Source organism: Corvus moneduloides, chromosome 8 (genome assembly GCF_009650955.1).
Source record: "Corvus moneduloides isolate bCorMon1 chromosome 8, bCorMon1.pri, whole genome shotgun sequence".
Lineage (NCBI taxonomy): Eukaryota > Metazoa > Chordata > Aves > Passeriformes > Corvidae > Corvus > Corvus moneduloides.
The window spans coordinates 18,228,779-18,255,016 of NC_045483.1; the positions used below are offsets into that span (position 1 = coordinate 18,228,779).

Sequence of the window (26,238 nt, forward strand, 5' to 3'; positions counted from 1 at the left end):
TTAGGGCATTGCTGCACCTGGGCAGTGGGGCTTCGATAAGCAGGGTCCCTTGCCGGCTTAAGTGAAGTGCTGCAGGGTCTAGAAAACAAGCCCATAGTGATCAGAGAACCAGCAAACATCTGTTGTAGGGATGTTGTTCTTTCCTTATTCCAAAGCAAAACTCTTATCTTGTCTTTGTGGCTGTTGATTTAGTTAGGTTAATGCAATTAAAAGTGAGTGTGTAAACAAGCCTTCTGAATATTGCTAGAGCAGTGCTGACCTTTGCAAGAATGCAAGGTCCCTGCAACACTCAGTATCTCTGTGGAGACTCAGATATATGGAGAAGTGTTTACTCTTGTGGGGGGATACCATATGACCCTGTCCTGTGCTTGACAGAATTTTGCAAGATGTGAAATGGTCTTTCTGGTATTTTTTTATGCGCACTGAAGGTTTACGTTTACTCTCTGTTGCCCTCTGGCCATCTGAGAGCCTCTCCCGTAAAGCAGGCTCCGGTGGCTCTCACCCCTTCAAAGGGGCGACTATAATTAATAAGCCGGTGCGTTTTAAGGGGCAGGGAGCCGTGAAGCGCTGAGTTCTGCCTCGAGGCCGGCTGGAAATACGGGCGACAAAGGCGGGGAGCTCCAGGGCACCAACCTGCCGCTGCCCCTGCGTAGCCTCTCGGGAGCCCGTGCCCGGCCGCCCGCCCCGCTGCCAGGGATGCTGGAGGCGGCCCCGCCTGGCAGGGAGCGGGCTGGCTGGGGCCGAGAGGGACGCTGCCACCTGCCATGGGGCTATGTTCCTGCAAAGGCTGCCGTGAGGAGCCCCCAGGTAATTAACCTTCCCCCGGAGATGTGACGGGAAGCTGTCCTTCCCCATGTGTCCCGGCGCGGGGTGCGCGCAGCCCCGGCTGCGGGAGCGCGGCTCCGGACCCGCCGGCCCCGGGCTCAGCTGCCCTCTGCGGGAAGGGGACGGGGGGAGTGCGGAACGAGGCCGTTTTCCCTCTCTGTGCGGTGTTCGGTGTCTGGTCCTTCGGGAGGTGCCACCACTTCTTCTGTGGCTCGAAAAAACTCGGCAAACTAAACCAAACCCTTAAAAACTGTCTCGATGCGATCTTATGCTTTAAACATAATTCTTGGTTCTTCTTTTTCTCCACTAACAAATAAGATTTGATTGGAGGGAAACTGGTTGTTTCTTTTCCCCTTCAGAAAGGCTGTTAACGTGGCAATAGCATTAGCTGACAACCTTTTCTCAGCTGTTCTACATAGCGATGAACTTGGATACTTTCTGAAGGGGTGAGCGCCCAGTAGTCTAGAAGAAACCACTTTAGGCGGCAAAGAGACAGTGTCTCCCAACCCACTTAAAGCTACTGTAATTCTTCTATCTAAGGATTTTCGGTTACTTCCAGGGTGGCCCCTACATGGGTTTGTATTGGGACCAGCCTCTGACATCCTGTCTGTTTTGGGGAAAGTTTGTAGCTGATATTTAGGAGCTCTAAGAATAGGTGTTGTGTGAGCCCAAAGAGAAGTGTAGCTTTCGTCAGTAGAAAGCAGTCTCCTCATAAGAATAGTGTTCGAAAACATTACCATGCTTGGAGTTTGTAAAATGAACACTTAGATGTTTTGACTTTTGATAGCTGAAAATAACTCTCTTTTAATAATCAAAATCCTCTGAAGTTAGATTCTTGAGAAAATAGGGAGAAAAATTGCTTTTTGTGCAAAACTTTGGAAAAAACACCCTTAATAGTCACTACGTTGGAAGTATGATTCAGAAAATGGTAGAAATTTAGCACCCATACTCTAGTTTTGAGACAAAAGGAAAAATAAACACATTGGGGGGAATTTGGTGAACATGAGGCTGCTGTCTGCATCACAGCTGTATCAGGATAAAGTTTATTTATAAAGGTAAGCTTTAAAAAGCTAAAGAAAGCAGTATAAAAGCTAGAGGAAAAGTATGCTGTTCTGAAGTAAAAACGGTAACTATCAGTTATATTAGAAGCATAAACACTGAAATAAATTTTCCCTGTCAGGAGTAGAGAAGGCCAGGTAAAGGTATATCTAGTCTTTCAGTTATTACTGAGTTGACTATGCCCAGATTGTCAGTGTGGCACCCAGTGAATGGATCTGAATTGCCTTCCAAAGACAGGCTAAGGAAAAAAATTTTGAGCAAAATACCCCTGAATTTTGGATTGGGAATACTGTGGGATTTTTCATATGTGTCTGTTTTTAATCTGTTGAGGAAGGGGAGGCTTAGATTGGGTATTATCAAAAAACATTTGTCCTAGTTCCTGGCATAAATCCAGTTACCTCATTCACTTGGGTGAAATTGTATTTATCTTCTTCGGGAAGAGCTTCTACAAACAATGGGTGTTTCAGCTAGCATATTGCATTCAGGCTTGAAAGAACAAAGTATGTTTGTGTTAGAAATGCACATTTGTGTAAATGTTCAGACACTGGTAAAAGCCACACCATCCTCTGAGAACTTGTACAGTCGGGATAGATATTTGTGTTAAATTGTGCTTTTCCTGTGGAACCCTATTGAGTATGTAACACTACCAAATATTTTGAGGACCTCTTTCAAGGCTAGCCCATTAAAGGTCCTGCATGATTCTTTTGTCTTATTTTGAAAAGTTATTTTAAATAATTCCTGTCTAACAGAATAAATCTATCTCTTAGTTGACTCAACCCATGTAGGAGGCTGAAGCTTGTTGCACAGAGTGTGTGCATGTAACTTTGTAAGTCTCAAATTTAATACAGCTTTGCTGTTGGTACTAATATGATCAGGAAGGTAAAAAGTCTATGCCCTGTTTTGCTGATCTGTCACTGTGAGGGAAGACCTGAAGTGCCAAGCTGTCATTTGTATTCTTAATTGGGGACCAAATTTGGCTTTGCATGATGCTGCTGAAATTCATTTGTTCCTTGGTGCTTGGCATGGGCCCCTTTAAAGCAGTAAGCTTATTTTCCAGTGTTTTTCAGATGCCTCTAAACTTACAAGATATGTAGAGAAGCCACTGACTTAGATTGCCCCTGCTGCTTTGCTTTTTTGGCTTTAAGGAATGGTTTAGGCTACGGGTGCGCTGGCCTTTTGATCATCAGCTTCAAGGAGTTGTGAAAGTATTTTCAGCAGATGTGGGAAGGGTGTGACTGGGGACCTGGGTACTGATAACAATGTTTTGTGTTATTGCATTTGCCCTATCAGCTTTTTCTGATAGCCTTTTAGCACATCAGGCACAGATAGGGCTAACTGATGAGTAGATTCCTACTTCTTGGAAGTTGCAGGCTGAAGTGGCTCCCTGAATGCAGCAGGTTATCTGCGGATAGCAGAGACAAGCTTAATAAGGGGGTGAGTGTTTAAGGGTATTTGCATTTGTTTAAGACCAGAATGGAAAGCTTGAGTTGTCATCCTTCCCCACTCACCTCCCCTTCTGTCCCTGTAATAGAATTACCCTAGTGGCTGGAAAGGAACAGATTCCTGGGCAGGAATACTGAATAGTCCCTTTACCCTGTCTGTTAGATTCAGTCGGTTGCTGTGTGCTGAAATCAGAATGTGGGAGAAGGACGTGACTGCTGGAAGGAATTGGAAGGGAACTAGAAATAAAATCCTAGTTCCACCTCACCCTGTAGTGCTGTTAGCTCCCAAGTAGCCTGGAACCTGAAGCTGGTGGGAGTGTTTGCCATGTGCTATGGTTGATTATTTGCTGTTTCCTGGGCTTGCTTGTTTCAGTGTGATTGTATTTCTTTTCTTGACATTTTTTATACTGAGAGTTGTTCCCCACCAGATGATCCAAAAAAATCTTGCGCTCTAGTGTTAACAGAGATTTCTGCTGGCTTTCCAGTGATGCAATGTAACCAAGATTGTGACTTCTGCCTTTACTTTCTTTACTCTGGTCATCAATTGGTCCTGCTCTGTTTAGGTCTCCTGGGGAGACCCACCATGTGTTCACTATGATAAAAAGTTTCTAATTGGTGCAAACATAAAGGATGAAAGAGAACTCTAGCTCACAGGCAAACAGGATTTGCTCTTTCAGTCTTGTCTGGTGTCAGCTGCCAAGGTGTGTTTTCTGTTGCAATTTTGTGTTTAAAAGGATGCAATGTATATATCAGGCTTGCAAGACTGGAAACACTGGGAAAATAGGGCTTACCTGAGATGCCAAAGCTTGCTAGGTTTTTTGATAATGATTGTGCTTTGTGTAAAAGGAATAGAAAAGGAAGTCTTGAAAAAGTCAGTTGCATCTGTTGGATGACCTTAATATATTCCATTGTAGAAGGAAAAGGGGTGAGGATTTAGGAGAAGATCATACTTTGGAAGACTGCAGTTCTTAATGCAAAAAAATCTGTACAGTATCTTCCAGTCTGAAATACTTCAGAAATGTGGCCTTGGGATTCATAGTACTACCTCAGGGCTAAAGAACTAATTTTCCTGTTCAAGAAAAAAAAAAAAAAGCTAAATTGTTTCCTTTATCATCTTTTTATAGATTCTTTTTGAGCCTCCACAGTAACTAAATATACCTTCTTAGAGAAGTCCAGAATGAGTTCTCACTGGAAGTGCTGAGTAGATTTTGACCATACTTTTACACATTTGGCTCTCCCAGGGACAGTTTGATTGGCTGTGCAGTCATGTGAAGCACACGGTAGCACAGTTGCAGCATTGTAGAGTTATGAAGTCCCCAGATAAGAGAGCATGTGTATGAATAAACTTGTGTGCTTATTATGTTGCACACTTTCCTTCCTGTGAGAAACAGTTCTCTGTGATGTGACCTAAGCACTGTAAGAACAGCCTGTGTTAGGTGGGAATGTGTATTAAGTTAGGATGTGAACTCATTCCTCATTTCAGCAGGGTGGTCAGTTTACATTATAACTATAGTAGCAAAAAGTACTTCAGAGTATTCTGCATTCTGTATTTTTTTGAAAACCCAAGACATAACAAAGGAGATAAAGGAGGAATTCACAGTCTCTTCCAAAATGTAAGAAAAAAGTGAACTGATTTTCTTAGTGAGTACAGCAGAATATGCCACCTGCATGACTCTCAAGCTGGCACTCCCTGGTGCGCACCCAAATGTGCTTCCTCTTCTTTTTCCATGTGCCTGCTAAGGGTGGCATTTGGAAGGTATGTCCTGGGGCATGTGGGAGACTTTACTTATTTTTGCCAACATTCAAAAATTAACTAGAAATTTGAAAAGTTGAGAGATTTGTTTTAGGAAGAAATATTGTCCTGAAGTTACCTGGTCAATTATTACTCATCTAGAAAATTTCTCTGTGACTGGTTTTGTCAATGAAAGCAAAGAGTAACCTTTGACCTAACACAGCAGAGCTGTTGCTGTGTTAGTTGATGGAAAAATACTATTTACCTTTATGGTCTCTACTACTTATGCTCTGAAGAGGAAAGGAATTAACTGATAGCATTTCAAAGGCTTGATCATATGTTTGGTTTCTTGTCTAATTCACCATCTGTTTTTTTGATGTTGGCTGGTTGCTAAGCAGAACTAATTGCAATTCTTTTGTTGAGACACTTCATGAAAAACACTTTTAAATAAAAAATTGTATTTCTACAGTTCTTGATTACTGTAAATTGAAAATATCAGTTTCAATTAAAAAGGTTTATTTCCTCACATATTATTAATAATTTAGCAGAAGTACAAAATATTTTCTGTTGCCCTTTTATTGAAGAAAGTGTTACTTCGTGTGGTGTTGGACCACATCCCTCAAAAATGAGCATGTATGGCATATTAAGTGGAGTGGGATACTTGCAGGACAGGAAATATGGGTCCAAAACCAGAAATGGGGGTACTGAGGTTCAGCAAAGCAGTGGATCACTACCTGTATGTGAAATGGGGGAACTGTGGAATACTGCTACGTTGAGGGCAGCTGCATGGAGATTTTTAATGTGTAACAACTACATAAGCTGCGAAGCTGAAGCAGTTCTTTCCTTAGTGAGCAGTGTCTGTGCCCCTTCAATGAACTGCCATTTATAGGTTAAACTGCCTGCTGCATTTAATCTGTACACAGCTGAACTAACACCTGAAGATTTGGTAACATCTGCTGTATACATAACCTCTGGCTTGTATTTACTGTCAACAGTCTTGTTACTTGTTGATCTAAATTCAGGCTTTTTCATAGTGAGAGAGCTCATAGATGCAGCATGAACCCCTGCAGTGACATTGCTTCTGCTCTCTGTTACTGATTCACTCACTTGTGACAGAAAAGCTCTCTAAACTGCATGAAATGGCATGTACTCTCTCTTCTCCAACTTGTTTTATATCCTCTCTTCTCTTTTTTCCTAAATACAGTGTTCATGCCTCCATGAGGGCTCTCAGCCTGGCATCCTACCACAGGCAGAACTCGCATTAATTGTTCTTGGGGACATCTTCCAGTGATGGTGACTTCACAACTTCCCTGGGCAGTCTCTTCCAAAGCTTAACTACTCTTGGAGTAATATTCACCCTGAACCTCCCTGACACAACTTTTCCTCTTGGTCTGTCACTGGTTGCTTGGGAGAAGAGTCTGACCCTTGCCACAGCCTCCTTTCAGGCCGAGAGCAATAAGGCCTCCCCTGAGCTTCCTTTTCCCCAGGATGAACAACCCCAGCTCCTTCAGCTGCTCTTCATAGGACTCAAGTTCCAGACTCTTCTCTGGCTCTGTTCCTCTTCTCTGGACACACTCCAGCACCTCAATGTCCTTTTTAAAGTGAGGGGCCCAGAACTAGACACAGGACTTGAGCTGCAGCCTCACCAGTCCTGAGTACAGGGAGACAATCCTGTACTCCCTGGTCCTGCTGGCCACGCTATTCTTGGTAGAAGTCAGGATGCCATTGGCCTTCTCTGCCACCTGGGTACATGCTGGATCATGTTCAGCTGCTGTTGACCAACACCACCAGGTCCTTTTCCCCTCGGCAGCTTTCCAGCCACTCTGCCCCCAGCCTGTAGTGCTAAAATAAAAATCTGCCAGACAGTACTTTTGAGGTTTAAAGTATTGTTGGAAACAAAGGGTGGAGGTGTGGTGAGCACAGCAAGTGTGCTGCCTTTGCTGCTCTGTTAAAAATGACTGTCTAATTGGAGGTCAAAGCAGGTTGGATAAGTAATTAGCTGTTGTTGATTGGCATGATACAGAACTTGTTCATGAAGCAAATAAGGTGCCTGGGTGTTTTAACCAGGGGCTGATTTGGAGAGGAACCCTTTACTGTGGTATGTGAGAACTGAGCAAAAAGGTGGTGTTTGGACAAACTTGGTGGTTAGAAGCTAGTGTGGCAGGGTTTCTTTTCCCTTTCTTTCTTTTTCTTAAATAACAATTGAATAATGATGCCACAAACCATAATCTGTATGCTAGGCACAATACTCAGACTGAAATGGCAGTAATGGAGCCTGTGTCTGGGTACTCCAACCTGCTCGTGGAGCAGCTGTGGGCTGGCTGGGCAAGATTCAGCACTGCTGAATCCCCCACTGCCTTCTGGGGAAGCCTGGAAAACCCAGTCTCTTCTTCCCTAAACAAGAGAGCCCTGAGTGTTTCTGGAAAACTCAAAACGTTGCTGAAGGTATGTTGGTGGTGGCTCACCCGCTGCTTCTCTCAAGACATCCCAGGATGTATCCTCCAGGCTTGCTGTAGTCTCCTGCCTGCTGCAAGTATCAGTCATCCGAAGGGATTGTATGATGCAGTCTGTAAATGACAGGCTTGTTGAAACATCTGGGGCATGCTTGCTGACTTGAAGGAGTTGATGCTTCTGTTTCATGTGTTGAAAATAGCTGTGCATGTCATTATCAAGGGGTCTTACTGTAATTAATATTTGATCCTTTGTTCAAATGTCAACACTGGGTGCCTTGCATCTGGTTTAGGTGATGACTTTGCTGTGAGCAGCTGCTATAAACGAAAGGGTTTTTCAGATGTGTTACTGATGGTGCTTAGGGATGTGAGTAATTTAACAAAAAAATAAGCCCAAACCCTCTGTTTGTTGAATGGCTATTGGAATAATAACACTATTTTGTTGATTTTTATTTATTCCCAGGAAGTATAATATTAGCATTATTAATGCTAATATTATTATATTGCCTAATAAAATCAGGCAATAATGTTTTTAAGGAATTGTGTTATCAGAAGCCTTGGGCATCTTGTTTTGACTTTCAGAAAGTTGCCTCATGGTATAATCTGGCAATTTATCCCATTTAAGAAAGAATGTTGCTTGACAGTGGGACACTCCCCTCACTGCTCCCCAAACCATTTCCATAAGGTAGGCTTTTCCAGCATTTGAACCAAATTGGACTTCAGGCAGTTTTTCTTTTCTGTCATTAATATTTAGGTTATCGAAGAAGCTGCAACTAAATGCAAATACAAATCCTCTGTAAATCGACAGCTTTTTGACCCTGTGATATGGGAATTGGCACTTTGAAACAAGATGGTAGTCTTTGTTCCAACAAGTCTGTATTTTAAAGCATAAATGAAACTATTAAAAGGTGCATGACAAGAGAACAGAAGAACAGTGGGTGGTGTTATAATATGATAAGTCTAATAATTATTTTGCCTTTTTTTTAAGTGACATGAGAAAGAAGTTCAGGAGCTGTTCCAGTGTTTGGCATACTTTGTAGTAGCAGATAGACTCTTCATTTTACTATTTTAGCGGTAAATATTTTGCTGTTTTCTCATTTCAGCAGTTGCATCAGTGTAGGTAGTGAAACAGCAGCCTGAGAGGTAAGTTTTGCAGCTCTGGTGTAATCAGTGTGTTTCTGAAAGGAATAAGTAATTAAACTTGTTTTTTAACCGAGAAGAGGGCATGTCACATAAAACATTACAGAAGGTATGTACTGTGTAGGTGATCCCCTGACTGTGTTTTCTACACCACAGTTGGTAGATGCTACATGAAAAAATGGGATGGTGGGATGGAGTTTGCCGTAGCTTGACCTCATAGACAGGATGGTCCTTTTGCACTTACAGGAATTCTTGTCTTTAAAAGGTAAGGAGAGAGAGTTGAGTGTGCTCTTTGTCAATAACTATAAGTGATTTGGGAACTGGTTCCTGAAAGAGCAAAACTAATGAGTTTCAGTTCTGCTTTGGGAGCAGCTGGTGTTGCAAGAGAGGCTCTCTGTCCTCCTACAGCCTTTGCAGCAAAAATGTTATCTCTAGACTTTCAAGGTGCAGTCACATCTCTGAGTGGAAATGGATATTTGGTTATGCTATGATGCCAGGTTTAATGAACTGAGCAAGTGAATCTGGTAGGGAGTTGCGAAATGAATGTAATGAACTATTTGAAATTCTTCTTTTAAATTAACTCATTTCTAACATCTATAAAAAGGCCATTACCTTTCAGCTTGCAAGTATGTGCCAGTTCATTAATAACCTGTGACACTGAGCTAGTAATTGAGGCCCTGGCTGTACCAGGGAGTGTGAGACACAACCTTTGCTTCCCAGTAACTTCAGATATGGCTTCTCTTGGCCGTGTCTTGGCAGGACTGTCTGTGATTTAGTTACTGTGAGTTGGCCATTACCAAAGAAATGAATTGGGCTCTGCTTCTGGTCTGAGTGGGGGGGGGGGGGGGGGTGGAGGGGGGGGTGGAAATCTTGTATGAAGGATTTTTTTTCCCCAAAATCTTGTTTAATGTTTTGTTGTCAGATGAGCATACACTTCCAGTTTTAGTGGTTACAGCAGTATCCTAGCACTACCCATGATTGGATAGCCTTATCTCCCCCGTACCTTTTGTTTATCAAATCAGAAGTGCAGTTGGTAGAGGAAGTCATTATCTCTGTAGACTGTAAAGTCTTTTTTACTGGGCATCCTGTTTTTATGAGGTTGCTGGGATATGCAGTGAACTGCTGCTGTGAGAGTGAGAAATGAAAAAGCCTCTCTCACCATGGTGTTTTCACCTATGTTCTTGCTGTTGGGATGGTGTGGATAAAGACTCATATGTGGAGGGTAAGAGAATCTAACAACATCCAGTGGTAAGAGCACTGGTTTGGGAGACTTAAGTTTAGTACCTGGCTTTGCCTTAGTCATTGTTGTGACCCCAAGCCAGTTGCTTAGTCCTATAACTCCTCACTTTTAATTTGTGAAAGATGTCTAATGACACCTGGAATTGAGACTGAACACCAAAGATTGTGATTTGCTCAGATACTGTCGTAATGGGAGTTACATTATTGTCACAAGTGTGAGATTGTATGTTTTTTGTCTAAGTAAACGTGTTATGGGACAATCAGAAAGAAAAGGTAAACCTTATGGGTTAAGATTAGAACAATTTAGTAATTGTAACAAAATATTATTGTAGTAATACTAAATACACCAATAATATTAATAATAATTTTAATAAAAAGGAGTGGGAGAGAGAAGACAGAATTCAAGAAACCAGTGATGCACAGTACAATTGTTCTCCACCCACAGAACAATATTTAGCCCATCCCAGAGCAGCAATTGGTCCCTTCCAAGTAGTTTCACCTGTTTGTATACTGAGCATGATGTTCTATGGTGTGGAATATCCCTTTGGCCAGTTTGGGTCACCTATCGTGGCTATGATCCCTCCCAGCTTTCTGTGCAGCTTCTCACTTGCAGAACACGAGACACTGAAAAGCCTTTGACTTAAGACAAACACTGCTCAGATGAACCAAAACATCAGTGTGTTATCAACATTATTCTCACACTACATCCAGAAAAACACAGCACTGTACCAGCTACTAAGAAGAAAATGAACTCCATCCCAGATGAAGCCAGGACATGGCATGGCAGTCGAATTACACATGAAGAAATACAGTAACATACCAGTAATTAATCATTCTAGCAGTGCTAGGCAATCTAGAATGTGTGGTTTTTTACTCTTTCTTTGCTGCAAAGTGTTGTGGTTGTAAATGTAATCACACTATTTTGCTCCCCACCTTCAACCGTTTATGATTCCTCTATAAAGTTTTCTGTAGAGATGGAAGCTTTTTAGCAACTTTCCAAGGGAAATTTATACTAAGTATTGAAAGGTTTTGGAAAAAAAAAAATCAGATGAAACACTGAGAGCAGAGTAAGAATGAAAGCTTTATTTTCCTTGTTACCAATAGTTTTGTGAACTTTTTGAATATCTGATAATGGCAGAAAATTAAAATCCTTAATTTAGAAAAGTTTCTAACCCAAAAGCCAAGACTTGGGAAGGTAGTTTTGATTATGTAAATTGGGTATGTTGTTTAAGTAATTGTTTGTGTTCTTTGGAAAAAAAAAAAAAAACCAAAACAAACTCCTGAAGTAATTCCCTTAAATATAGGGACAATGGATAACAGAAGGGCTGTTTTCTACCCTGAAGTGTTCTAAATATCTCATTCTAGGATGTTTCTCACTCAAGAAGCTGTCTCTGTGCTCATGCTCGTAATCTCCATTCCTTTAACATCCAGTACATGCAGCCTGCTGCCAGCATCCAGCACCACACCTGTATGATTGATGGAAACTCTTATGTCTTACTGCTAGACTCAGGTCTGCCTATTTAGCTTCACAGTATTGTCCTTGCACTCTTTAGGGTGAGGTTTATATGTAATCACTGGACTCTGATGTTTGTCCCCTGACTTTCAGGGAAGTTGTCTTTTTTTTCCTCAAATCTTGTCTTTATACTTGTCACTCATACTGTCAGCACTATAACTGCTCTTGCTTTTGGCATGAAGCCTTCCTTGTCCTGCAGCAGCTGCTGTCCCACAGAGCCCAGGCTGCCTCTAGTGACACTCAGCAAGGTACTCCAGGGCATCATTAGGAACTCAGTAGGGAGTGAGGTATGTCCAGTTTGTTTCCCACCACAGTCTGCTTCCTGAGGTGATTTTGCCTTGAGTTTCTCTGGATACAAAGGCAGGTGCCTAGGGTAAGAGAGAGAGAGCAGTCAGTCCCTTAAAGGAAAACTCTTGGATGAAACTTCCACTTTACTACTGTCTCCTCATACCCTGTGAGGACTGGTTTCTTTTCCATATGGAGGGCAGCATCTTCCTGAAGTTAAACCACTTAAGCACCTCTAAAAAGGTGGAATCTGGGACTTTACTCCCATTGCCCAAGGCATGTAGGCCTTTTGTGTCTAGCTCTTGAAGTAATGCTTTGAAAAACCAGTGTTTTGGCTTTCTGTGTGGGAAAATCTGTGTGTGCCAATGTGTGTGCCTTGCTGATTAGCCCACTGGGTCAGACGCCCCTCCAGAGCAAAGAGTCGGACTGAAGGGTGGTGGGAGGGAGGGCTTTGACTCCATCAATCCCTTTCTGTCTGTAGCTCTCAGGAATGCTGAGAAACCATATGCAGTATTGTTCCCCCAGCATATTCTCACATGCTTTGAGTAGCTTGGCTGTAAGCAATTCAAGTGACAGGCATCCAGCTTTCCCTTGGGAGGCAAAATATAGTTCAGCCATCACTGTAGGAAGGAGAATGAAATTCCAAGGAAATGAGGGGAATCTGCTTGAAAACAGCAGTGATGTAAAGGGTCTCTTAGACTTTACTGTCAGGGATTTACCCAGTCTCCGCCAGAGACAGACTTGGGCTGTTTTGTACCTACTGATGGTAGCAATGACTTATGGCCTTACTGTATATTTCTGTATTATGTTGAAATTTTCTTATGATTATGAAGATTCAATATTCCTATTTATGTGGTAGAGAGAGACTTCAGTATAGGAGAAACACACAAGGGAGTGTGGTACTTGAGTTAATTTTTTGGAGCAAAGGAGAATAGACTAGTTGAGAGGCCTTGTAGGCTGTTTAGGGAGCTGGAAAGGGTCCCTGAACACACTGATGGTGAGATGCTTTGTGAATTACTGCTTTTAAACATCCTGGTTCCCTGTTTATTAATACACAATGTGTATTCCTAGATCACCTGACAGTATAAATGTGATTCTTATCCATGTGGTCAATTTATCAGTGTTTATATTGGATAAGGCAGAGCACATAGTAGAGTTTCATGATGGTACTTTATGCCTGTGGAAGTAGACAGTGCCTGATCTGACATGAAGAAGTTTATCCTTTCACAGCGTTTTAGTACATCTGAATAAGGCAGAATTTGCACCCTTGTTTTGTATTGTGCAGCTGGGATGTTTTCTGGTATTATGGAAAATGCCCTAAAATTTGCTTTACTGCCTCACAGGACAATAGCCTTTCAAGTCTGTTGGCATCACCCACTCCATTTTCTCACAACTCTGTATCTTCTTGGCTCTACATTACTGAGCCTCCCACATAAATTCATGGTAATCTTAATCAGGTCATTCCTCTTGCTCACAACATCCCAATAATTTATCAATCCTGAGTAACTCAACCTGTTATAGACACAAACTGGTGTTACTGACAGATTTGTCTAGTTCAGGGAGGGTTGAAGAATCATTCTCTTTTGTTTCTCTGATGCTGTAGGTGAGTGGTTGGTAGTGTATAACTGAGCAATGAACATTTTGAGTCAAGGAATACAAATAAACCCATGGAAGTTTGTGGTTTCTTCTCAACAAAAGTGAAGTGTACTCTGACTTCATTCGTTTTGAAGCTGTTTTATCTACCTCTCATCTGCTCTCAACACTCCTTTCTGAATTACCTAAAACAGGAGTAATATCATACTTGCAGAAAACAATGCAGCAGTAGCCTTTTTCTGATAATAGCTAAACCAAAACATGATCAAGGTCTGTTTTCACTGACAGTTCAGTTTCCCTGGACAGAACTCTTGCTGTGCTGTTAGTATCAAATTAACGAGTCTGTTGTTTTCTTTTTCTAAGAAAGCAGCAGTTGCTAGACTGGATCTAACCCAGGGTCTGGTATTCTGTCTCTGGCAGTGGCTAGCACCAGATGTCTCTGAAGTGATAGGGCTCTGGAGCAGCAGGTGGGAGTTAATCTACCCCTACACTAGGTTTTATCATGTCTTTAACAGCTAGAGGTAACTTAAGCTCTGGAAAAGGCATTTTAATATTTCTGCTAAATGTCTGTTAGAGTGAAGCGATCCTTCTGGATAGTCTTGCTAGCACAGGGAGTATACAGTATTTTTGAATCATAAATTTTGTGGAGTTTTCCCTAGTCTTTTTCTTTTTTTTCCCTTTTCTTTTTGGGTTGATGCCTCAGAAGATCTGTTTCCTTTATGTGGTGGTACTGCTTCTGCTTACTGCATTGTCAGTTTTTCTACTTTTTCTTCATAGCTTCTCAGTGAAGTTAACTCCTCTTTCATAAGAAAAGAAGTTTTCTTCTTTGTTGAAGCCAACTCAGCTGCAGTGATTATAAAAGTGCTTTTTGCTATCTACTGCTCTTGGAGGCTGCTCTGCTGAACAGTGTTAACTGTTAACAGTGTTAACCAGTGTTAGCTGAACATTAACATCTGCTGTTGCCTAGATGCCATCTGGCCACTTGTGGAAGCATAATCAACTTTAGCTGCCCTGGTCTTTTGTTAGCCAGAGTTCAGTTCAGTAAAAATAGCCCCACTTCTGTAGATGTATTTTCTGTGTATTATAGAAAGGAAAACTGAGGCAGAGACCAAGAATGCACTTTTATCAGCTGGAATTTGAGCCAGGGAGTGTGGTATCTCAGGTCCACTAATGGGCACTATTTCTGAAAGGAAAAATCTGAGTTTGAGACACTGATCTGTTAGTTCAGCTAAATAAGAAGTGTATGATCTGAGAATCCTGAATTCTGAGAATGGAGTAGCCTCAGTAGCACTGAGCACCACCCAAATATCATTACCTAGTGTAGTTCCGATTCAGGTTCCAGCCGGACCTATTTTGTTGTAAATTTTAACAGTGATTATTATCCTAGAGCTGCTTGTGAATATCCTGGCACAGACAGCTAGAACAATAACTTGAATTTATGTAATAACTTGAGAGCTGTATTGCTTGAAGAAACCTCCTGTAGCAGCTGTAAGTCTGCAGTTGTTGAGTGCTCCATTGGTTCAGAGCAAAGTAAAGGCAGAAAATAAAGGATGCCACACATTACTACAGTCCTTGGGAGTAATTCAGCTGGAGTACAGGTCTAATCCATTCCTGTTTTACTGATGAGATTGCTGAAACACTGAGGAGTTGAGGGACTGACCTTCAGAAATGCAGTGCAGAACACCCACCGAAGTCAGTGGGAGATAGGAGGGCATGGCAGCTCTGAAAAGCAATGACTGCAGGGGAAAACCTGGGATTCCTGTCTGCCAGCATAGATTAATATTCAGTAGCCTGTCCAGAAAAATACTTGCTTAAATGCAATGTTGATAGATGTCTTAACCCTATGCTTTGCTGTGTGACAATACAGGTTTGTTTCTGTCTGTTCAGTTGTGGAAGGAATGCAGAGCCTCAGAGGAGAGAGGATGACGACTTATGTAGGCTATTCTAAACAAGTCTCTTTGCTGTCTTCAAGAATCAAAAGGTGCACAGACTGTTCTTTCATGGGGTCAATATGTGGAATATTTTTTCATTAAATGAAATGTACTGAGACAATTCTCCTTAAATAGCAGCAATGCTCTATCAAGGGTCTTGGTGTCCTTTTGTCCTGGAACACTGGGAAAGTTTTGCTCTGAAGACATCCTGAAATAGTTTGCTTTTGTCTGATTTTAATTTTCTTCGTACTGTGCACAAAAAACACTTTCGGGGCTAAGGTGTAACATGGCTCTGAGGAATGATGGTTTAATACCATTGGGGTAGGTGGCAGACCCTGAAACTAGTGTCACTGAGTGAGCTCTGTAAGACATTTAAGTATATCTGAAGAATAGATCTAGAGGCTTGTAGCAGAGCTTTTACTCTTAACCCTTTCCTTTTAGCTTCTTTCAATTTAAATTCAATTTAATTCCAGGTTTGAAACTGAGCAGAACTTGTGTGTAGGACATGAAATGACCTGTGCATGTGACTTCTTGGCAAAGCTTCTGCTGCTGTTAGCAGTCCAAGTAAACCACAGAATGCTGGGATGGTCTTCATCCCAGGAGATAGGTCCAAACCTGTGTCATTTAATAGCATGGCAGATGAGCTCTGTCTTCTGTTAGTCTCAAGTGAAAGCCATCTTTAAGGCAGCAGAGGCCAGCTATTACTGCCTGGGTCGCAGTGAGACAGTGTGGCTTGATGATGAGTTGGGAAGGTATGCCAGTCTCAGCAACCAGTGTCTGTCTGATCTGCAGGGGAGGCATTGATATTTTAGTGGCAACTTCCTGAAAGATACATCCTTTAGTGTCCAATACTGGTTCTATATTGAATGCTCTTAATGTGAATAAATGTTATCAAAGTCAGGGATAAAGGATGTGATAACCCGGGTCAAAAATAATCATAGAAAGGAGAATCTCCGTTTGTGACTATGTGTGGGGATGAGGAGGGTGATTTTCTTGGGTAGTTTTCTCCTGGGGGGGGGAATCAGTCAGTTCTGACATCCTCAGTCTGTGTTAGGATGTTGTGTCCAGTCAGATCTGAGTAATAGTCCCAGTAGTTTTCTGTCCTGGCAGATTTGTTCTGTTCTAAAATGTGAATGCTATTGGGAATCAATATGAATGAAATAATAGCTTTCAACTGAAGCATCCATCCAGGTCTACTCCTATGGGAGTTTTATAATTATTTTCACATGAGTGAACTTCATGTTTTGTGAGTTGTGTGCAGAGCTAGTCCAGGTTGCCATACAGAATTCAGCAGCCATGAGAACTTTCAAAAGTGGCTAAATAATGCATTAAAACATACTTTTACATTGTATTGCATCCTTGTGATTTCTGAATCACTGAAAGAGAATGACCCTCAGAAAATGCAGGAGAGGATATCCTCATAAAAAATAGGGAAGGCAGCTTCTGCTTGTGGGCCTAGAAAAGGTTGTGTAGGGTTGGACAGCAATTTTAATCCATGGAAATGAACTGGGAAGCCTGAGATGCACAGTACTGGAGGTCCAGCTTAGAATATGTAATGAGGAGGAGTCATAATTTTATATAATAATTTTTCCCTTTGCAACCATTAAGTATATTCATATCTATGAAATACCCCTGAGATACTTACGGCTATTTAGCCTACACTGAGTGTTAGACATTAACAATGCGTCACCATCAGTGTTAGGTTTATATTTAATACTCTGGTTCATTTTGTGCAGCATGTCAAAAATAGCAGAGGACCAATTTGTATCCTAAATAAGACATGCAAATGTCTTTTCCTCCCCCCAGTACTGGCATTTCTCTACCTACTGCAGTACACGGGTGGCAGCTTCAAAACAGTCATTCTGTTTCTACAAGTGGTTGTGTCTGCTTAATATTAGAGAACATCTCTCTATTTATCCATTGGTTTGTCCAAAACAAAGAAAAAAAATCTTCCTTCTGTGATTTCTGAGTCCTAGCAGGATATATAGAATCATATGTGAAGTGTCTGATGCCCTCCTCATCTAGAGGAAGCTCTTTTCTGCAGGACAGTGCAGTGAGGAAGATGGTGTGTTTGTTGAGAAGGTGGAATCAAAATCTTACTCACAATTCCTTGCTCTTGGACCTGTGGAGACTTGTCTTCTGCTGCTTGGTTATTTCCATTCTCCCCCTTGCATTCTTTCTCCAGTGAATCAGATGCAACTTTCTCCTTCTTTACTCCTTATGCATAGTTCAAGCTCTTTTGTCAAAGCTTGCAGCACCTCTGCTTCCTTCTCTTGATGTACTGAGCGCTCTTAAAAATGAGGAAAATGAGGTGATTAACTATAATCCCTCCTGAGTTCTGTTGTTATAATCATCAGAAAATCTATTATTCTCTTTTCAGCTAAGCTTATTGTTCTGCTCTAAGTATTGGGATGGAGCTCTGTGATCACTGGCTAGCAAGTTAATGCACCTTGAACTTTTATCCTTCTCAGAGGTATGACAACTTACAGTGTACCTCTCTGTTGGAAATGCAAAGTAAAATGCATTAGCTGAAGAATATGTGGTGTTTATGCATCTCTCTTAAAAATGGAGACTGCTGGGTATAAGGGCTGGTAAATCCTGAAGATGTGCTGAGTAGATGGTCTGACCATAACTTTAGTATTTTTACTTGCTCATTGTGTGTGCACTGTAAGAGCTGCCTCTGCTCTTATCTGTTTCTTTGAGGCAGACCTTTGCTTTGGTTTTATAGTAATTGCTCAGTAATATGAAGGAACAGTTATTATCCCAGTGGAGATTAAAATAATTTATCTATTTTTCCAGACTAATCTAAACATGCAGGAGGTATTAAAAAAAAATAGACACTGCTTTGAATAGGTTAAATATCCTTAGTGCTAATCTGTATTAAGGGGTTTTTTTGAAAGTAATTTTCAAGTAGGGAGCCTGTTTGGTTTACTTTGACTAGCATTAGTCTGTTGGGGGTTTTTTTATGCTTTTTAGTGCTTTGCTTCCAGGGAAGCCAAGGTCATTAACCAGATGCTCCTCTAGAGCTGCTGCTTATTGAAATGAGGCTCTGTTTAAGGAGGGTACATGAATGCTGTCATCCAAAGTGTCCCCCCAGGATGGGGATGATTGGAAGGGGCAGGACATGTTGTTTTGCACTTTATTGCCAAGGGCCACACTTGCTTTTCTGACAGTGTTGTAAAGGACTTTCAGAGCAGTCAGACTGGCACTGTAAGGTGGTCCTTGGTGTTGTGTATCAGCCTGCTCACAGTGTGCCAAAGGGGGTAGCTTTGACGCTGTCCTGTTGTGGGAGAGGTGTGTCCCTTTCTGCCACACGTTGCTAACCCACTTTGCCTTCACAGTTGGTTTTGGGAGGGACAGAACCAAAACCAACAAATTCTCAGTTCCTAGTATCTGGCCATCTAAAATGCATGGAGTGCTCTCACTTTGTAGTTTCTCTAACTTCTTGATCAGTTACTGCATTTGGGTGATTTTAAGTGCCATGTGAGTGCTCACTAATAGTTATGTTAGTGATGTTATCCTAATGGTCTGGCTAAATTGTGTACACGCAAATAGCCGTTGTCACGATTAATTGTTCAGGACTGGTAGTGCTTTATAATCAGAGGGATGAGGCTAATGATTTTGACAGTGACTTTTCTATTTCCTTTATTTTAGCATCCATAGTGAGGAGGTGAAACTTTGGTGCTGAAACCCTGGTTCTTGTTATTGCCTAGAAAAAGTTCAAGCAGTTGAAGTCTGTCATGGTGTTATCAAATTGGGTTGAATGGAATTTACTGAAAGCATTAAATGTTGAAGTACAAGTTGAAGCTCTATCTGGAGCCATTGTAGCAGGCAAACCTTCTTAGCAATACTTGTCAATGGCTATGCATTCTTCTGCTGTGGAGTTGATAGTGGGTTTATGGGTGGGACCAGACCAGCACACTGTGCACCATTTGAAAAGAATGACTTTCCAGGTTTGCTTCAAATCCATCAGAAGGACTCCCAGAGAAGGTAGATGTAGCATTACTTAAGGACCCTAGACATTATCCACAGCCCCATTATTTTTAGCACAGATACCAAGGAAACATGCAGTTTATAAAGTAAATACAAAATAACTGCATGAATAAATAAAAAAAAATCTCTGCTTAGGAGTTAAGGCTTCTAGCCCAAGTTAGACCAAAAAGAAATGGTGAAGAAAAGACACATGGGAAAGCAGAAGTATGTTGTATATAGGAATGAACTCTTCACTGCAGTATCCAAACTGACTAGAAGCTCTAGATCAAGCTGGTTAAACTAATTAAAGAATAAAAAAAAAATTATGCTGAAGGGTAGATTTAGTAAATTCAGAGTAGCAAATTAGCAGGTCTTTATGTAACGGAAGAAGAGCTGATTATAGTTCCTATGGTGTTAAATTCCTGTTTCCACTGAGGTTCCCTCCTGCACTGGTTTAAAACCTTCCTGGACTTCAATTATTATTTCTAACAGACTGGTGGCCTCTCAGTTTATATGCATGTTAGACAAGACACATGCAAATATTTCTGTGTTGCTTGCCCACTATATTGGGAAGTCAGGAGCTGCAGCAGTACAGCTCTTCTTAGTGTTGTGGTGGGCTTGCTTTCCACATCCTTAAGGACAGTTCTTACTCTTAAGTAGTACTTAGATCTTTCTTGATGTGTCATGACTGCCTGGGCTTGCAATTTCTGACCTCAGAGTACCATCAAAGTATTTAATTTGCATGTAGTTCTCATGCCGTTTGCTTGTATTGAAGCTTTCTTATGTGCTGTGTCAGATCATAGGGTCTACTACTGTAATGACATTCCAATCTCATGGGGAGACTTCTAGAGTAACAATTTTAATACTTAGTGCATAAACATTTAATAAGGGAAGGAAAGCATGAAGTAGTTATGCCTCCGGTACTCTAATTTTTGTCTGCTTTATTTAATTCTTACAGCAAACTTTTATGGCTAAATCAAAATTTTGTACTCAGCTACTGGTCCTCACTGGGTTATTTATGTCAGCTGGCTTGATATCACTTTGATACTCATTTGAAAAACATTTTAAGGAAATTGACTCTTACAATATAACGTTATAGGAGAAAAGAGTACGCACATAACATAGAGCCTGTAAACTGTGGACAGTAGAATATAATGGTTGTCATTTGAAGGAATACATCGTTGGCTTGTTCTTTAGTCTGAAAATGTGATGCACTAAGATTACTCTGTATTTGGGATCTGGGGGGTAAATTCTATTTTCAGTCCTTTGGCCTGACTCCACCATCTATAGACTGTTTAAAGCTGCATTTGTTTGAAGATATGTCTGTCTCTGCAGTGATATCCTTGTTTCCTCATCCCAGTTCTCAAGGGCATGTTGGATTAGTGTGAATAATAAATTTGTCTAATTGAGGGGAGTTGACATTGGATGTAACTAATACGATATAGGGTTGGAAACAGAGTGAGTATAATGTAACCTTTGAGAGGACATACTGATTTTTCTTTGGAAGTGTATGTCATGAAAGTCCGTTATTACAGGTGTTGACATGCCATGGTTCTTAATATCCCATTCTCTGAGACTTCATGGATACTAAAGCTGGATTTGCCTTGTCCATCCTCATTTTGAATTGCTTGGCAATGGAGTGAACAGGACTGATGTTTGTATTCTGCATCTGCTTACAGAGAATGGCCTTTGGTCCCTCTGTTTCCCCCCCTTCCTAAACATCTTCACTGGTCTGCTGCTGTTTTTACCTAAAAGCAAATCTTGCTCCTGCTAAAGAGGTGAAAGCTTATAAGAAAATGAGCTTTACATGGCAGAGAGTACCGTTTACAACACAGTCACAATGGGCCAAATATGAGAATCAAAGGAGGTGGTTTAAAACCTACAGGTATAAAGAAAGGAGGTGGTGTGATAGGATCTCGATTTCTGGTATCAGCACTTTGTCTGATGCAAGTGTCACTATTAGAAATGAAAAGACAAGGTATGTTTTGTTTCATAACAGCCTTTGTTTTTCTCTTCTGTGTTGAGTCGGCAATGAGTGCTGGCTCATGCATAAAGTTGTTCAGTGAATGAATCCGAAGGTTTTGCTTTTTTGAAAGGAAACAGTGGGTCTCTTTGCCACAAGAGGGAGAGCGTGAGAAAAGCCAGAGAGGGGAAACTGCGCTGTGACAGTTCTGCTCGTGTCTTCGTTTTAGACCCCACAAAGGGATATAGGGAGGTTTTTGGAGCTGAATTCGTCCACCATTATGCCCAGACTCACTTGAAAACGGAGTGCTAGAGATGGTCAAAATCTAACAAAGCCTTGCCTAATCAGTGTTGCCTAGTGGTTCTTGCATTAACTGTGATTATATCTTAGCTTGAGATGTCTGTCATTATGGTTTTATGAATCAGACTTGTGGACTAATTTATTCAGCACATCAGTCATAGTACTGAAGCTGGGACTTGGAATCTAGAGAAGAAATAACAGCAGTTGTTAGAATTCATCATTGTTTGTGTCTGGTTGGCACTCTATTACTGAACCCACTTAACTAAATGGATATTGATTTTTAGTTAATTCACTATCCAACCAAGCCATGCTGATATACTTTTAATGTACTCTGACTTTAGTTATGCTGAAGGGCTACATCTATTTTAACTGTGTTGGGGTTTGTGTCAATTTAGTTGAATCTGTATAAAAGTGAGTATTGACAAGCTTGAAGTGCTTCCTAATGGAATTTTTCATTGTAAGCTCATTTTCCTATTGGGTCGGGTTTTACCCCAGCTTCTGTTTTTCACTTGGTCTTTGGTGATAACATTTTCTAGGTTTATTTTTTATTTTATTTTATAAAATCCAGAACAAGAGTGATTGAATAGTAACACTGCATGAATTACCACTTTGAAGTCAAGAAATAACCTAAATCTGCCTTTTGTTTTGCTTTCTTCTCCTTGCTGCAGATGTGCTGTAATAACAGACATCTCATTCAGTTATTTTTACTCATACAATTATTTTTTTCTTTCTCCTTTGATAATAGCTTTGAGATACTTTCCAATCCTGTAGTATTGTGATTAACTGGCAGACCCCATGAAAGGTGTCTGTAAAAGTTAATTGCACACACTGCTCAGCTCATCTGAGGTGAGTGGAATATAAAGCAGAAAGCAGATCTGCTGGGAATATGTATATTTGCGTGACAGGTTCCCATTGTGGATAGTGGGTTAGGCATGACACAGAACGGAGCTGTAAGAGTTCCTTCTCCTGCTCTGTTGATGCCTGTTGTGAGGCTGTGAACACACACTGCTCCCTTTGTCTGCCTGCAATTCCCTGCCTGTCTGTTCTCTAGTCTGTTATGGTGATAAACTCTGCAGGGCATGGACCAACTCTTGTTGCGGTCTAAAAAAGCCAGGCACATCCTCATTAGCTACCGCTCCCTCCTTAGACTATTTTTAGTCATTGTTTGTCTCAACCAGTTGTTACTTCTATCTTGCAGACAGCAGAGACTGCCAGCTGCATGCTTAGACAGCACCCAGCACTTGGCAGCCCAGACTTGGTGAGCATCCTTAGTCGCTATTGTCACTGTCTTTCCATCACAGCTCTATATTTTAGTGGTATGACACAAAGGATTTCTGGTATCACCTACATTTTAGCTGTGGCACTTGTCACAGCTGCTTCAGTTGCTGGAGTTATCAGCTATACTTCAGTGCATTTCAGGCACCAAGTTAATACACTAAGTTGAGAGAGGCAAAGTTTAGGGCATAGACTGAGGGGCCATCATTGCATAGTAGCAGTGGCATGTAAATGAGCACATTGAGCTCAATTTCCTGAAAACAGACGGGGGGGTGGAAAATCAACTCTCTTTAGCCAAAGTAAAATCTTCAGTTTAGGCAGGCATATTAATTTAGGACATTTCATCCTGTATTTATAGCTTTTCAAAACTGTCAGGACAGCCTGAGGTTTCAAAAACATTAATCCAAGGATGCCAAGCATACACCAGCACAGGCCAGAACATTCCTCTCCAGTCCTATTTGTTGGTGGTTCTTCAGCTGTGGGCAGGAAGTGGTTTGAGGACTGGAGGGTTTAATCTGTTAGTCCTGTCCCTGCTATGCTCCTACCCAGAGGCCCCATAGATTTTTCCTAGCACATGAAAAAAGTAAATATTTCAGGTGAATTAAATTCTGACAGCTCCTATGCGTGCAATAAGAATACATCTGATGATGTGTTAGAAAATGCCAGGAATATCTGCATTTGACTCTGTATGTGCACATCCCGTTATGAGATGTCACATGTCTCTGTTGTGTGACACTTAGCTGTCATGGGATTTCTCTAATGACATGCTTAAGAGCCTCTAGAAGGGTTGATTGCCCCATGATCTGGAGTTATTGAACCTTGTGGGACACCACGAATGGCAGACTTCCAATTAGACCCTGATTACGATTCTCTGGGGTCTGCTGTTCACTTGTTCCAAATCCATTTCTCTGACCACTCATCCAGGCCACACTTTCTGAGTTTGCTGATGAGGATGTTGTGAGAGGCAGGGTTGAAAGCCACACTGAAGTCTAGGTAAACAATATCCAATGCTCTCCTCTCATCCAGCCAGGTAGTTGTTTCATCATAGAAGGCAATCAGGCTGGTCAAGCGTGATTTACCTTTAGTGAATCCATGCTGACTACTCCTGATCGCCTTCTTGTCATCCATGTGGATAGAGCTGGCCTCCCAAAGGAGGTTCTCCATCACCTTCCCAGGGACTGAGCTGAGGCTTGACTGGCTGTAGTTCCCCGTCTCTTCCTTCTTGCCTTTTTTGAAGACCATGGTAACATTTGCTTTCTTCCAGTCCTCAGGCATCTTTCCTGATTGCCACAGCCTTTGAAAGATGATAATGAGCAACATTGCCTTGGTGTCTGCCAGCTCTCTGAGCACTTGCGGCTGCATCCTATCAGGGCCCATGGAAGTCTGGATGTCAAATCTGTTTAGGTGTTCTCTAACCCCATTCTCCTTGACCAAGGGAGGGTCTTCCTTCCAACATTCCTTTACCCTTTCTTGGGTCAGAGATGCCTGAGGGCTGGTCTTGTCAATGAAGACTGATGTAAGAAGGTGTTCAGTAACTCTCCTTTGTTGGCACCCTCTGCTCCAGGGCACCCTTCCATTTAGGAGCAGTATCCTTTATTTTCCTTTTGTTGTTGATGTACTTGAAAAAGCCCTTCTTGTTGTCTGTAACATCCTTGGCCAGACTGAATTCCAGATGGGTCTTGGCCTTCCCTGTTTCATTTCTGCTTATTCTGACAACCTCTCCACATTCATCCCAAGTGGCCTGACCCTGCTGCCATTTCCTGTGTTTTTCCTGTTTACGCTTGAGTAATGACAGACAGTAATGGCAGGAAACTCTGAGCCTGAGGTAGTTGCTGAAGAACTGGGCAGGCAGGAGGCTGACTCCTGGCTCCTGTGGCTCCTGCCTGCTGCCTGCTCTCCAAGAGCTCTCACTCATGGTTAGCAGGTTTAGTGCTGCAAACTGAACTTCACATTGGAGTTAGTTTTGCAAGGTAAGGGGCATGTGAATAAGGGAAATGGTGTCATATCTTCGAGGTGCTTAAGATGCAGCCCTGTGCTTCATCTCTGAAGTCTGGAATATGAATCTGTTTGAATTATTACCCTCTAGTCCAGATAGATTTGCTACTTTTTTCTTTTTTTTTTTTTTTTTTTTTCACATGGTAACAGCTGCCTATTTTTATGTGAGCTTATGGGAAAATCCAGTATTTCTCCAATTAAAAATAATTCTGAAACTGTTCAGATAGCTTCGCCCATACAAAGGGCAGCCCAGCAGCCAAGGCAGTAGCAAGGGTTTGTGCCAAAGACCATGAAGAATTCCAGCTGTGAGCAAATGTGAGAGAGCAGCCTCTGGGTACCCAAGCTCTGTTCCCTCCCAGCTATCATTTCTTTCACAGCTGTGGGAATGCTTAAAAATTATGGATGGCTAGGGAGGAGGGGAAAAAAGATCACAGCGACTTTCAAATATTTGGCTGAAAGCCAGAAACATTGTGAGCAAAGATTCAGCATTACAACTGCAGCCATGAGAGAGACTCAGAAATGATTGGGATTTATTTTTAAAGTCCACTTGTTTCCAAGCTTCTTTCTCAGAATATGAAGCTCTTGTTGGTATGCTGAGGTCCAGCCTGTCCTTTCTCATTTTCCTGGGAGTATCGCTTTCCCAGTCTCTCATTGATTCCCCTGAGCTGTTATTAGTAGAGATCAGTTAGTTAATTTTTCATTCTCTTTCTTTCAGCTATTCCCACTCCACTTTCAGTGCTTTAGGAAGTTCAGACACCTGAGATGGAAGTGAGGAAGCTGGGTTGAATAGAGTAGTCGGGTTGCCATCTCTGAAAGATGTTCACCTGCCAGGTTATAATACTAATCCTCCTGCCACATCTGTGGGGAGCTTTGAGGGACTTGATTGCAACAATTGTGATTAGTGATGACTCGATCTGTTCTTCCTTGGGTTATCAGTGTGAAATTCTCAGCCCGTGTAACTGGTGTTCTTTTGAGTGCAGCTATTCCATTACGTGTGGGAGTTGGGACAAGGAGGTATCCAAGATCTGTGAAATCTCATTGCTAGGATTTCCCTCATGCATCCAAATACTTTCTAGGTTTAACTTGTCATCAAAAAGAACTTTATAAGCAGAGTTAGAATAAGAAATAATATTGTAGATTGCTGCATACTCAGAGATTCATTTGTGTTAGAAGAAATGGGGGAGACCAAACTTTCTTTTAAAACGTTATTTTTCACATCTCTTTGAATGGGTATGGCCAATTGTATGAATTGTATGGGTGATTTTTCACAGAATTACAGAGTGGGCAAGGTGATTTGTCAGCTCCTCTGAAATGTATCTGAGCACTAAAGAGACGTTACAATAAAATAATGTATTTACTTCTCAACAAATACTAACATTCATCCACTTATATTTTAAATAGTTTCTAAGAAGATCCAGAGACTCCCTGCTATTTGTAACTACACAACAAATTCAGTTTCAGTGCAATTTGGGCAGAAATGTTAACTGTCCCATTAGCTTCTGTGAAAGTGATGGCTTGTGGGCC

General features: G+C 41.5%; 1 protein-coding gene across 6 annotated transcripts in view; it reads left to right on the plus strand.

Annotated features, from left to right (window-relative positions):
- The window catches only part of ARHGAP22 (Rho GTPase activating protein 22), a 135,177-nt gene that overhangs the window by 36,231 nt on the left and 72,708 nt on the right, over positions 1-26,238 (plus strand). Inside the window, exon 1 of one of the 6 annotated variants that reach the window (XM_032116214.1) lies at positions 558-807. The exons of the other annotated variants lie outside the window; for them this stretch is intronic. Within the exon in view, the coding sequence (XP_031972105.1) occupies positions 765-807 (43 nt within the window). The 5' untranslated portion in view covers positions 558-764. Of the gene's footprint in view, positions 1-557; positions 808-26,238 lie in introns of those variants that run through there. 6 annotated transcript variants of the gene reach the window in all.